This window comes from Bolinopsis microptera, chromosome 6, assembly GCF_026151205.1.
Source record: "Bolinopsis microptera isolate Bmic1 chromosome 6, MBARI_Bmic_1.0, whole genome shotgun sequence".
Taxonomy (NCBI): domain Eukaryota; kingdom Metazoa; phylum Ctenophora; class Tentaculata; order Lobata; family Bolinopsidae; genus Bolinopsis; species Bolinopsis microptera.
The window spans coordinates 8,923,622-8,936,768 of NC_087077.1; the positions used below are offsets into that span (position 1 = coordinate 8,923,622).

A 13,147-nucleotide genomic window follows, 5' to 3' on the forward strand; every position below is an offset into this window, starting at 1 on the left:
GGCCGACCAGAACCAAACCATAACAAGTTCTGCTCCAAATCACATCATACCTCATATATATAATGTAATATATTACTGTGTGTGTGGTTTGCATCTCGTCTCCCTGCAAAACTATCAAGTCCACGATATGCTACACCTTGATCTTTTGTCTTTTCACGTCCCCTTGCTTTCCCTTGTAGTAGCTTTTGTTAATTATGATTCTTTTCGCGTCCTCTTGCGTTAACCCTTTTGTAGCCTTTGTTGAAAAACTCATCACTATTCCAATTACATCTCCACTCTATTTAGTATTTACTCTAGTCGCCGGAAGGTGTCGAGAGTGCACTTGGCTCTGTAAAATTTTGTCCCCTCAAACAAGTTTTAAATTAAGTAAGTAGGTCATTGGTAATGGGCCATTACCAATGACCTACTAATGACCTACTAAGTACAAGTACTAATGCAATGGTACCTCTAAACTAATCACTTATGTTTCATATTAGTCGCATAAGTGGGAAATTTATACTTCAGCATCTAAATTCTAAAGGGCTTAGAAGCTTGAAGATCGGGCTTAATATGACCACATTATCCATGTTTATTCTAACACTATGAAGATTCTGTAGGGCGTAGGCCCCAATTTCTCACTTTTGAAGGAAAAATGAGATATAATGATTTTCACTGAGGTGCAAAAATACTGGTCATGAGCTAGATCTGCTAGAATCTAGGTGTAGTTGAGTTCGCACTTTGATGTCTACATTGTTTGTCGACATAGGGTCCTTTTTAAGACATAACAAACCAGAGCCATTAAGTTATGCAACTTCTATTGGTATTCCTGGTCCTAGAGGGCGAAATCATTAAATTGCCCTCAGGCGCACATATGTTATTTTTGCATCTCATCTCCTGAGAGTTGAAACTTTGAAAGGACTATTAGTTTAGCTTAAAATTACTGCAATGGCCATATTAATATACAAGCTATGAAGCAACATACGGCCATTTTAATTTACAAGCTGTGAGGCAACATAAAATCCACATAGCTTAGTTTTCAAGATATTCATAAAAATTTGTTTTGTGCCTCAGCGAATCCCAAAATAGCACTGGGTACAGGTATTATATCTGAATGCAGCTAAATTTTCAACATGACTATTGACCATATTTTAATATTTACATGTACAGGTTCAGTAGCATGGCTGATTCCCTAAAGTGTAAAGATGTTTATATTTTGCAGAAAAAGTCTAAACTCTATTTGCCTTCTCTCTAGCTCTCTCGGTGTCCTTGATGTAATCCCAGGATTTAATTACTAGATAATTACCATTATTTAAACAATTGCTCTGTTTTCTATTGTTTTTACACACAATGTGCTTTTGTTATTACACGCATTTAGCTACAAACAATAATTGTAGCAGAATTATTATAATTACTGTCACCAGGTCTTTGTGTGTTTAATTTCAATTTGCAACAAATAAAAATCTTAAATTCGGAGCAAAATTATGGTACTCTTATTAACAATCAACAGTCGTGACAACTGAACCTACTTATAGTAGTAAACAAAATTGCCACTCAAATAAATTAGTAAGTATAAATTTAGTAAGTTCCACTATTTCAGTCCTCAAATCATTCACATCCTAACATTCCTTGACGGAAGTGTACCACTTCTTCCTCTCTTCCTCGTGCTCTACTCCGCTAGCCAAATAACACTCAGAAATTTCTCCTCTCCTCCGTCTACAACTTATCCCCGTGCAGTTAGCATCCTCAAAACAGGCCTCGTTAGCCTCATCGTGGCTCATCTTGTCGCTGTACACCCCAGTTAACCTCACATTGTCATACAGAACCCAGCAGTGAGCTCCGTTCAGAAGTTCACAGTCATGAGTTGAAGTGGAACCAGCAGGAGAAACGTACCCATCCCCACATGGTTTACAGTGAGCAGCACCAGTCTCGTCGTTGTAGGTATCAGCAAGACAGGTTTCACAAGATCCCTGGTTGACTCCGTTGAAGGTACCAATAGGGCACTCCGAGCAGGATGAGGAGCTTGCTCTAGAGAAGTGTCCGGGAGGGCAGGCAGTGCAGCTGCTAGCTCCGTGGGCACTGTATGTGTTGTGAGGGCAGCTGCTGCAGGCCCGGGCAGAGGACTTGTACTGTCCTGCTGGGCAGGGACCCTCCTGGTTGATGCAGGGTTGGAAGGCGGCGGTGCACCATGCACAGCCAATACGTCCCCAGTGTGAGTTGTCTTTCAAGAAGCACTTTCCCTCAAGGAAACCCCAGTGGTAGTATACTACTCCCTCACACCTGCGAAAGTTTAAATTAAGTATAAAACCGGAGGCAAATATTAATTTGTAAAGAATTTCGCGGAGGGTTTCAATCATGAAATTTTAGTCTATTTAAAATATTTGCAATGTCAATGTCATATTTAAATGTCATTATAAAACAAAAATAATTACATTTAATTACAAGAATTATTGCTACTATGTCTATGTTTCAAACCTGTCGTCACCTCTGCAGCGATCCTTGCAATCCTGGAAGCTATTTGCATAAAAGGAGTAAATATCTCCAAACCAAACATCCGTGCCGGCAACATTACAATCGTCAGCAGCAGCCAGACCAGCTAGGGAAACACAAAATACCACGAACAGCTTCATCTTGAATCAGTAGAACAATGAATCAAATATAGACATCGATTGACTTTTATAGGTATTTAGTTCCTCGCCACTCCCTCTACTGTTACTAAGGACTTATAATTTTGATCTTGGACACACCTTCACAGTTTGTCTAAATTCGTGGAATTCCCGTCTGAATGGCAGGTAAAAAGACACAACGTTGTGTGAGGTTTTTGGTGGTAGTTATTGTCCTCGTATCACTTACAAATAACCTCCAGTTATCGTCCTGAATCTTTCCGAGACCTGTCACAAGTTTTGTTAAATATCGGGCAATGTTTGAGCCTATGCCACCATTTCATGATGCGGTGATAGATCCCCACTCTCCAGTGCATTCACTATAGTTTGTATTCAACTTCCAATAAAACTTGACAGTTTAACTTATTTGGTTGAGTTGTAGACTGAACGGCGGATAAACAGACAATGTTAGATGAGGCAGTTTCGGATGGTAGTAGTAATTGTTCATATTGCATCCAAACGTGAACTAAAGTAATAATCCTTAACTAATTTCTTTTCAAAACTTGGCACAAATTTTGGTAAACACCACGCACAACTTTTGAGGTGATGCCACCACTTCATGTTGTCACAATAGTTGCCGGGTGAACTCACTACAGCTCGGGCTTTAGCAAGACATTAGCCTGTTTTGAAGCTTATGTTGTAAACTCCGCTATTTCTAGAATAGGAGGGGTCTGGGGTGGGAGGGTTGATACCCTCTGAAATCAACAATTCGACGGGTATTTTACTTAAATTTCGTAAACGAATCTCTCTGCTACCTATAATACCCCAGTACCCACGTAACGCAGGACATTCTTCGATTCACAGCTTATCACACAGACATTATTACTAACATGAAATGAGAATAATCAATCCATCTTTAGAAAAAAATCTAGCCCCAAAGTTTTTAAAGAATCTCATATAATATTGTCCATTTACAAGAGTTTTCTCCTCCCTCAGCTTCCCCGTAATATTCATAGTTCATACTAATAAATTACGGGTTTCTTGATCTTGATACGAAATGCTCTATTATGGTAGATATCTCACACGCTCCTTAAATTGATGTTCAATTAATCCCGTTTTCACACAATAACGTAATTAACCCCATTTAACCGACTAAATCTTCTCAGGGTAAGAAATACACCAGTCAGATATTGAGTAACCTGCTGAAGAGGCAAATAGGGACCCGATACCCGACTGTTGAGTACATCTTGTCCCAGAAAAAGACTGAAAACGAGTCAAGCTTTAACGACATATTAGATGAACTTATTCAAGGGTAAGCAGGGCGGACAGCTAGCTGATGATAATTATAATCGTAGATAAATTAAAGTAGATGTATGTATATGATGAGATATCGAACATTATTAAACGGCACGTGGGCACGAATGGTGATTATTTCTGATAACTCATTCCCATGAGTGTGGTTAATGTTATTGTAGTCTTCCTTCGACTCTACAGTTATAACGCGCTAACTTTGAAATAAAAGTTCTTTGGTTTTATTACCTTCATTGACTTCTCAAATTTGTTGCTGGCACCAACGAGCTTCATTCGTAATAATTATCCAACCCGAAAGATAATATGTTGAGTTAGACTGTGAATTAAATTGAAGTTTAATCTGGCTACTCTATCACGAATGAAGATGTGTTTCAAATATCATAAATATTGAATGCGCTATCAAATGTTATTCAACGGCTGCTATAACCACATTAGTGGAGAACATCCCAGAAAGTTCAAAAATACAGTTTTTACTGATGTCAGTCAGTAACGAGATCATATTATATGCTACAGGATAGTAATTAAACCTTATTTAGCAATCTGGATAACTCTTTACTTCTTTAAAAGTATTGATAACAGTGACATCCTAGTGTATTTCCATCGACCAGAATATCTAGAATTAGTGTTCTATTCTGAGAGTTGCTCACTAAATATATATATTTCAATGTGTCCTTCATCTGTCCATAAACAAAACCATGGACAGAAACACGATATGGATGTAATTCAGAGATTGTAGCTATTGCACCGAAATACAATACCATGATTTTAATTGGATCTCCTTTTAATATCACACATTCCTGAGTTCCTCACTAGATCATATTTCCAAATCATTTATCAGGATCGAGATATCAATATAGATCACTATTCAGTATTAATAGTTCATGTCTTTAATTCGTTAGCATAATAATAATATATAATATGATGAGTAGAAGTTTACTTAAGATCGTGATGTAATTGAGCGCAAAGAGCATGACATACTGATTTGTTTAAAAAAAGTTTACGGTCTCGTAATTTTATTATAGGTGACCTACTAGTGACTAGTGTATATTATTATGTAATTCATATTACATTCTATTCACTAGAGCATTATATTCACTGATTATTCATTTGTCAGAAATGCATAATTATGCTTCTGTTACTTGTTAGATTATAAAGGTATCATTAGTTAACTTGTCATTAAGAAATTTTGAGTACATACTTTCATTATATAAAACTCACTTACATGATATAAACTTACATGATCAATGATGTAAGCTTTGTTTTATGAAAAATGCCATTTAAGGTATTTGTGTTTATTTTTAAAACATACCTCATATACCTATACCCACATGTTCTATGTAGACATTTAATGCAGGATATTCAACATTTCCTCTTGTTTATTGCATATATTCTAATAAATCTCTGTAGTTATCTCTCATATCTATTAAGTACTGTTGGAATTATTTCTCATATCTGTAATTATATCTCATATCTATTAGGTAATGTTGGAATTATCTCTCATATCTGTAATTATATCTCATATCTATTAGGTAATGTTGGAATTATCTCTCATATCTGTAATTATCTCTCATATCTATTAAATACTGCTGGAATTATCTCTCATATCTGTAATTATCTCTCATATCTATTAAATGCTGTTGGAATTATCTCTCATATCTGTAATTATCTCTCATATCTATTAAATGCTGTTGGAATTATCTCTCATATCTGTAATTATCTCTCATATCTATTAAATATTGTTGGAATTATCTCTCATATCTGTAATTATCTCTCATATCTATTAAGTACTGTTGGAATTATCTCTCATATCTGTAATTATCTCTCCTATCTATAAAATATTGTTGGAATTATCTCTCATATCTGTAATTATCTCTCATATCTATTAAATACTGTTGGAATTATCTCTCATATCTGTAATTATCTCTCATATCTATTAAATACTGTTGGAATTATCTCTTATATCTGTAATTATCTCTCATATCTATTAAATGCTGTTGGAATTATCTCTCATATCTGTAATTATCTCTCATATCTATTAAATATTGTTGGAATTATCTCTCATATCTGTAATTATCTCTCATATCTATTAAGTACTGTTGGAATTATCTCTCATATCTGTAATTATCTCTCCTATCTATAAAATATTGTTGGAATTATCTCTCATATCTGTAATTATCTCTCATATCTATTAAATACTGTTGGAATTATCTCTCATTACATCTGTAATTATCTCTCATATCTATTAAATACTGTTGGAATTATCTCTCATATCTGTAATTATCTCTCATATCTATTAAATACTGTTGGAATTATCTCTCATATCTGTAATTATCTCTCATATCTATTAAATACTGTTGGAATTATCTCTCATATCTGTAATTATCTCTCATATCTATTAAATACTGTTGGAATTATCTCTCATATCTGTAATTATCTCTCATATCTATTAAATACTGTTGGAATTATCTCTCATATCTGTAATTATCTCTCATATCTATTAAGTACTGTTGGAATTCTCCAAATTAACTGACATCCCAACTCATGTAGCCTAGTTATAGTAAATATCTCACCATATTAACCATATTTATTGTTCAATCATAATATTTATGACAAATATTCCGGGAATATTATTCCCCATATTATTCCCTCAACTATTTGCATTGTAAATACCCCACACGCTTCCAGGTACGATCACCAAGAAATTGCTCTACATTCCGGGCTGGTGCTCAGAGAATGTACGAAACACGATTCCATTGCCTCCATAGTTCTCTCCGATCAGAAATTCTTTGATTTCTTTGTTTACGTTGAAGTCTCTACGTTTGACATCGCCTCTGATGCTTTTGTCACATTTAAGGTAGTAAAAATAAAACCCTCAATTGATTCAAAGCTTTGGTGGATTGGTTTAATCATAAAAATCGTATCTAAAAAGTTTTGCTTGACTACATATTATGAAATACAATAATATGATTCATCTCTTTTCAGGATTTGCTAACTGTACATAAGAACTCGGCAGCTCAGTTTCTAGAAAAGAATTATGATAGATTTTTCACTGATTACAAGAAACTGTTAAAGTCAGAGAACTACGTTACGCGTAGACAGTCTCTAAAGGTACCTTGATTCTTGTATAATATCCAAACAACATTTAATATTTGAATTTTGAAATTTCACCTTCATTTTCATCTACAAAACCAAATTAAGGGTTGTTTAAAACCACACAAAGTGCATGGTTTACTTCCTTCATGTGCTCAAAGTTGATAAGTATAAATTCTTGAGATTTTTGAAATTCTTGAAACTCCTAAAACATATGAATAAGTGAGTGTAGTCACGTTTTGAGGCTGTGTGGTAAATAAAAACCACAGAAATATGTCGATTTCTGTAGAAAATGAAAATGTTCTTATTGTGTGTGATGTGATGTTTTAAATGATTTATGAATGTTTCATCGATGCTTAAATCCACTAACTTAAATATTAGATATTACAATATTTTACAATTGCGGTCGCATTATGACGCATTACAAAGTGAAATTTCCCTCCTCCAACGGAAACATCTCCAAGGAATGTTTATGAACAACCCAGCGCATATTTATACCGCTTTATGATTACTCACAAATATGCATATGTTACAGTTACTGGGTGAATTGTTACTCGATCGGCACAACTATTTGACGATGGACAGATATATTGGAAGTGCTGATAATCTCAAGCTAATGATGACTATGTTGGCGGATGGCAGCCGAAGTATTGCCTATGAAGCCTTTCACGTTTTTAAAGTAAGATAATGCGCGGCGCGTGCTATTACTGGTTTTGAAAGATTTCCTGTGATCTAAGGACTATCTGCCATTGCTACCTGTTCGACGCGCACGAACGCGACGAACGTTTCATTTACGATTAAATTAACTAGCTTCTGATCTCAGCCATGCTGAGCGGTTATATCGCTATCGTAAGACGTAACTGACTATTTTTTCTAAATTCTGGTATGTTCCCCGGTTTTAACTCCTCACAATGAATGATATAATCCCTATATTGATAGGGAAAACGGATATTTGTAATTGTGTTGGTTGTTGATCAATGATGAGGAAATTTGATACTTGGATAAATATCACTTGTTGGTAACAGCGCTCCTGTGTGAATGGTCTATTCACCTGATTTGAATTTGATAAAATACAGCAATGAAATGTGCTTGTTTGACAGATACTTTGAGATTAATTTGAATTACCTTTCAGATCTTCGTCGCGAACCCCAACAAGAAAAAGGAGGTTCTAGACATTCTTCTTAAAAATAAAGAAAGACTTATTGACTTCCTATCTAAATTCCAAAGCGATAGGAAAGGTAAGTAGTTTCTTTTGTCAGTGTTATTCTGATGAGACTAGTTTATTATAGGCAAACATTTAGTAGCAAGTGTCTGATATGATGATGGGTTTGTCTCAAGTCCAAAATTTAAAAACCTTGATCGTGTGTTTTAGATCATACATCTACATGCTCTTTCATTGCTTAATACTTAAACTCACGTTTCTCAATTCACAGAAGAAGAGCAATTTCACGAAGAGCGGGAGTACCTTATCAAACAAGTGAAATCCTTACAGCGGCCCGTGGAACCGAGCCCTGCGGCTGCAAACGCCCCGGAACAATAGTCCATTTGTACATAATTAGATATATTATATAGTGCTTGATTTGCTCTTACCACCCTTTTAAATGTGTTTTGGAAGATCGTTTGTATATCAATAGCAAGGATCACCAATATTGGATCATGCAGTTTTTTCAATGAAATCTTAAGCGTTGAGGTACTGAAGATTATCACCTCTTTCAATTAGGCTTGATCGCCACACACATTCTTTATTATGTTAGTTAATAAACTAAGTTACAAAAGGTTGAGCCTCTAAAAGTCTAAAGTGGTGTAACACCATTTTTGCTTAACAATAGTGAATAGTTCCAATATCCAACGTAATTGGGAAACTCGAAACGAGTCAATCAAACGCACGAATTTCAGTCGCAAATGGTTCACCTTTAATAATAGGCATCATAAATTATGATGACCATTGCTGTCGTCTGTTTACCAATCTAAATAATGAAACTTGCCATTTTTCATCCCTTTTAAAATTTCTATTAAGCTGGTTCATGCTGACCGAAATGCGGTACGATTAAAACTTTGATTATGTTCATATCAATCAAGAAGACCAATTTTCGCACCTTTTTGAAGTAAAGTATGTTTTGGAATTTTTTAGTTGTGAATACGTTGCATAGCACTATACTGGGATGCAAACTGTGGCTCTTGCTAACGCCAATCCGATCATGGACTGGAATTTTATTAACGACTATCTTGATCTTAGGGTGTGCTGGAATTATTGTTGGTCGGAATGTTAAATTCGAAGATTGGGTATTTAAAGAATTGGGGTCCATGAAGTTCACATGCCAGTCGTGTGTTAGGTTTTGTCAGATTGGGGTTGATCGTTAAAACGGGGACGTTATGTTAGTTCTACAGTTTATATCTGCCATGTAAAATTATTTTATGCTTAATATTTTTGGTTCATCTAAATTCACTGCGTTATCTTGAGTTTTTCTATATATATTCAGTAAATTTAATTTACTTGAAATGCCACCTAGTTCTTAGTACTCATTAAAAACGGCTTATTACTCGTTGAAAAACGGCTATATAACTAAAAATTAATGTTTTACTTAACTGTTCAATAGAATGTGGTACGGTGTGTTGATAGCGTTGTTACTGGAAGTGGTTGTCTCCCAACATGGAGAGTTCATCCTGGGTGTGGAGCACAAGTTTGGTATGTGTTATTTTTTTAAATACTGTGCATTCATTATTTTAAGCTGTGAGATATCAGTGCTCTTTCTAAATACTCCAGATTTTGTTATTTTTTTAGTTACCCCTACTGTTTTGACGCCACCTAGATATTAACTTGTAATTTCTGCAATAAGTCTGAAATCAAAAAAGAACTGACCCCAATCACAAATCTAACAGGCGTTGACGGGGAGTGGATAAGAAGAGCAAACGTAATTCTACCGTCAATAAAACAAAGCAGTCTCCCTGCTCATAACATTCCTCAGTTCATCCCGGTAAGCGTGATTAGTGTTGATTCCGTTAAATGGTGATTTAACATAATGAAATAATGAAGTAGTTGCCATATAAATATCTCAAATTTGATCGCTCATATGTTTTTACAAAATGTGTACATATTTCGTTATGTTCAGATATCTGCTAACGAAAGAGTGGAGGATTTAAAAAGTATAGGCGATAAAAACGACACCCTCTATTACATCAGGGTGCCACACAAGGTAAACTGCATATTCATGGAGCATCGGCTCACTCCAGTCTTCATTCCACAGTAACAAATTCCACAAAGTTTTCCGAAACTTTCGCATCATCGAATATATCCCCTGATTTACAGTTACCCACAGTAACGTATCACATTTTGACGGTGAGTTTATACTTGCAGGCAGTAGAAGAAGGTGAGAAGCTGGATACAAACAGTTACGTAGGTCTAGTGGTTCGCGCTTGCAGTCTCATAGAGTCGGACCTGACTCACAGTCTTAACATCCACATGGACAGCACAGGTTTGTCGTAAAAACATTGTTACGAAAATACTTTATTTAATTTAAATAACCTCATGATTTTGTGTACGATTTTGCCGATTGATATATTTTGGAAGTATTACGATTATTCCGTGTGCAATCCTTTGAGAACAGTAAGCGCGTTGATATTGGATTGTTGTGTTGTTTGTGTTGACATGATGTTTAAGTTGATTGAGGGTTGAACGTGTTAGAGTTTAGTTTAAGGTTTATTCTCACATGTTAGTAAATTCCTATCCCATCAAAAAGAATGAATCTCTTCCAACGTAATGAACCTACGTTTAGGACCACTATCGGGTTGTAAAAGTTTACTACTTAAAAGCTGCCAATATGTCTTTCGGATTTTGTGGGAATTTTCTACTTGGCTTATCTACCGCTAATTTAATTTATTTCAGAAGATAAATAAAACAAATTTTAAACAAAAATTAAACAAATCATTAAACCTGAACAGATGCAGAAACAACTATTCCAACACACCAATGACGCCACTGGTAGCGCCCCTGAATCACATCACAGTTCTCAACCACCATCTTATAAATATGGTCCTTTGCCTCCTCGCTCAATCTCCCATACTCTGCTTGCAACGAGAAGTCTATCTTGTAGTTCCTCCCCGGAGTGTCAACTCTCTGAACAAAGTCGTCTACGTCCTCGTAGGAGCGCTCTCGAATGGTTGATATAATGAGGCCGGAGGGGTCCTCCTCCAACTGAGATATTATCTTCTCTGCGGTCAAAGAATGGTCTCCGATACATTTGCTTGGAGAAAAGATCTTTGGGTCACTTCTATCCATCAAGTAAGAGAATATCGCTGCTGTAGCACCTTCTCCTTGGTTGAAAATGAGCATCTTCCCTCCTGGTTTAAGGAATTTAGTGGCATAAAGGACAGCTCTGTGTGGGTCCTCAAAACCGTACAGACTGTGAGCAAACAGGATGAAATCAAACTTATCACACTTGCTTTCCTCAAACTGGAACTCTGTGTTGAAGAATGATGAGCTGACATTATGCTCCGTCCCTAGACTCCCCAGCGTGGAATGTAGTTCACTCACGTGCTCGGCGTTTGGCTCAACAACGTAAATGTATTCTATCTTGAGTCCATGTTCCCGTACAAGCTTCTCCTCAAAGTTCCCTCTCCCTGCTCCCACGCTTAGCATTTTAACTGGGTTCTCGTTGAATTTGTTTTCGATTATAAATTCATTCGCTATGCGGGCCATGACTTCGTACTCTTCTGAGACGTCCTCGAAGACGGACCAATCGCGAGCGTATTCCTCTTCGGTCAGTGGGGGTGTAGTTTCCAAATTAATTTCAGAGTTGCTCATCCTTAAATGATTGACAGTTTTGGTTTATTAATTGTATGATATATAAAGCAAGGAAACTACAGTTTATCATGGTGAAAACGGTCATTAAAACGGCTCTGGCACAAGGTACAATCATAATCCATAATAAGAAATGTGTGGACGTATACAATATGATATAAATTTAATGAGGCAAACGCACAAAGATACCACACGCAGATACAAAGCACTCTTAATTTAACTACGATACCAAAATACGGAAAACGCTACAAACCTTGACGAAAACAAAACGCAGGGGTGTAGGAATGATTTTCTTCGTGAGGGGGCCAAAATCTTAGAGTTTTTCAAATTTAGCACGCGCTTTGGCCACAGCCTGAATTTCAAAAACAGCAAAACGTGTAAAAGGCCTAGCTGAGCAATTTGGCAATAGAGATCATTTTCAAACACAGTTTCAAGAACGATGCATATTAGGGCCTGCAAACAGCTCTTGCGAAATAAGTGTAGTTCGAAAAAGGGATGCATATTGTATTCTCTCGAAAAAAATGTCAGGAAATTTGCTTCCAGAATTGAAATCTAGCAATGTGAAATGATAAATAAATAAACAAAGATTTTGTTGTGCCAATTTAAGGGTCAAAGGAAAAGTCCAGCAAATTTTGAAAAATATGCTTACAGTAATAGGTCTCACTCTCAAAGAGGGTGCAACATGCAAGGAGGGAGAATCTGGAACAATTTTTGGAAAAGGAATAAATTCTAGCAATGAGGTAATTTGAACTACAAGGGGCAAACTGTGTCCTGCTAATTTACTCCCACGGCATAAAAAACTTATCGGTAATGTTATCTGAATTTTATAATCGCTAGGCTTCTGAACTTCTGATAAATCCTGACATGTAATATATTTTGTTTTAAAAACCCGAGGGCCACCCATAAGGGCTTTGAAACCGGTTTATTGAATACGATATAATATACAAATAAACTGTAATAATATCGTAACATTCATGTCGATACTAACTGAAATAATATAATCTGTAGGTAAAATAATAATACTGTCACATAATTAAGATATATGATATAATAAAATAAATGTCTCTTTTATTTCCACACTAATTCTCACACCAAGCTTTAATTCACACACCAAAACTTTAAATTTTATCAAATTACAAATGTCTTAATATGTACGTCTCTTATCTTTAGTTAAAAAGTCAGGGGTGCAGCCGTTGTACTTCAATTAAAATAATTGATCACGCCGGAACACGATGTTATTTTATCAAAATCAGCTACCCGTGAGAACTGGAACAACCAAAACCAGTTGACCAAGATAAAAACTATAAATAACCTGTTTCCTCCAAATTACTGAGAAGTAGGCCCTCTCGCTACAGTTAATCTGTATTGA

The 13,147-nt window shown here is 35.8% G+C and overlaps 1 protein-coding gene across 2 annotated transcripts in view; it reads left to right on the forward strand.

Moving 5' to 3' along the window:
* Positions 1–9,434, forward strand: part of LOC134816419 (calcium-binding protein 39-like) — a 38,689-nt gene extending 29,255 nt beyond the window's left edge. For both annotated transcript variants that reach the window (XM_063825256.1, XM_063825255.1), the window contains 6 exons: positions 3,746–3,891; positions 6,576–6,744; positions 6,873–6,998; positions 7,516–7,659; positions 8,113–8,218; positions 8,414–9,434. In XM_063825256.1, coding sequence (XP_063681326.1) covers positions 3,746–3,891; positions 6,576–6,744; positions 6,873–6,998; positions 7,516–7,659; positions 8,113–8,218; positions 8,414–8,520 — 798 coding nt within the window. In that variant the 3' untranslated portion in view covers positions 8,521–9,434. The remainder of the gene's footprint in view (positions 1–3,745; positions 3,892–6,575; positions 6,745–6,872; positions 6,999–7,515; positions 7,660–8,112; positions 8,219–8,413) is intronic.
* Positions 9,435–13,147: the final 3,713 nt, after the last annotated feature.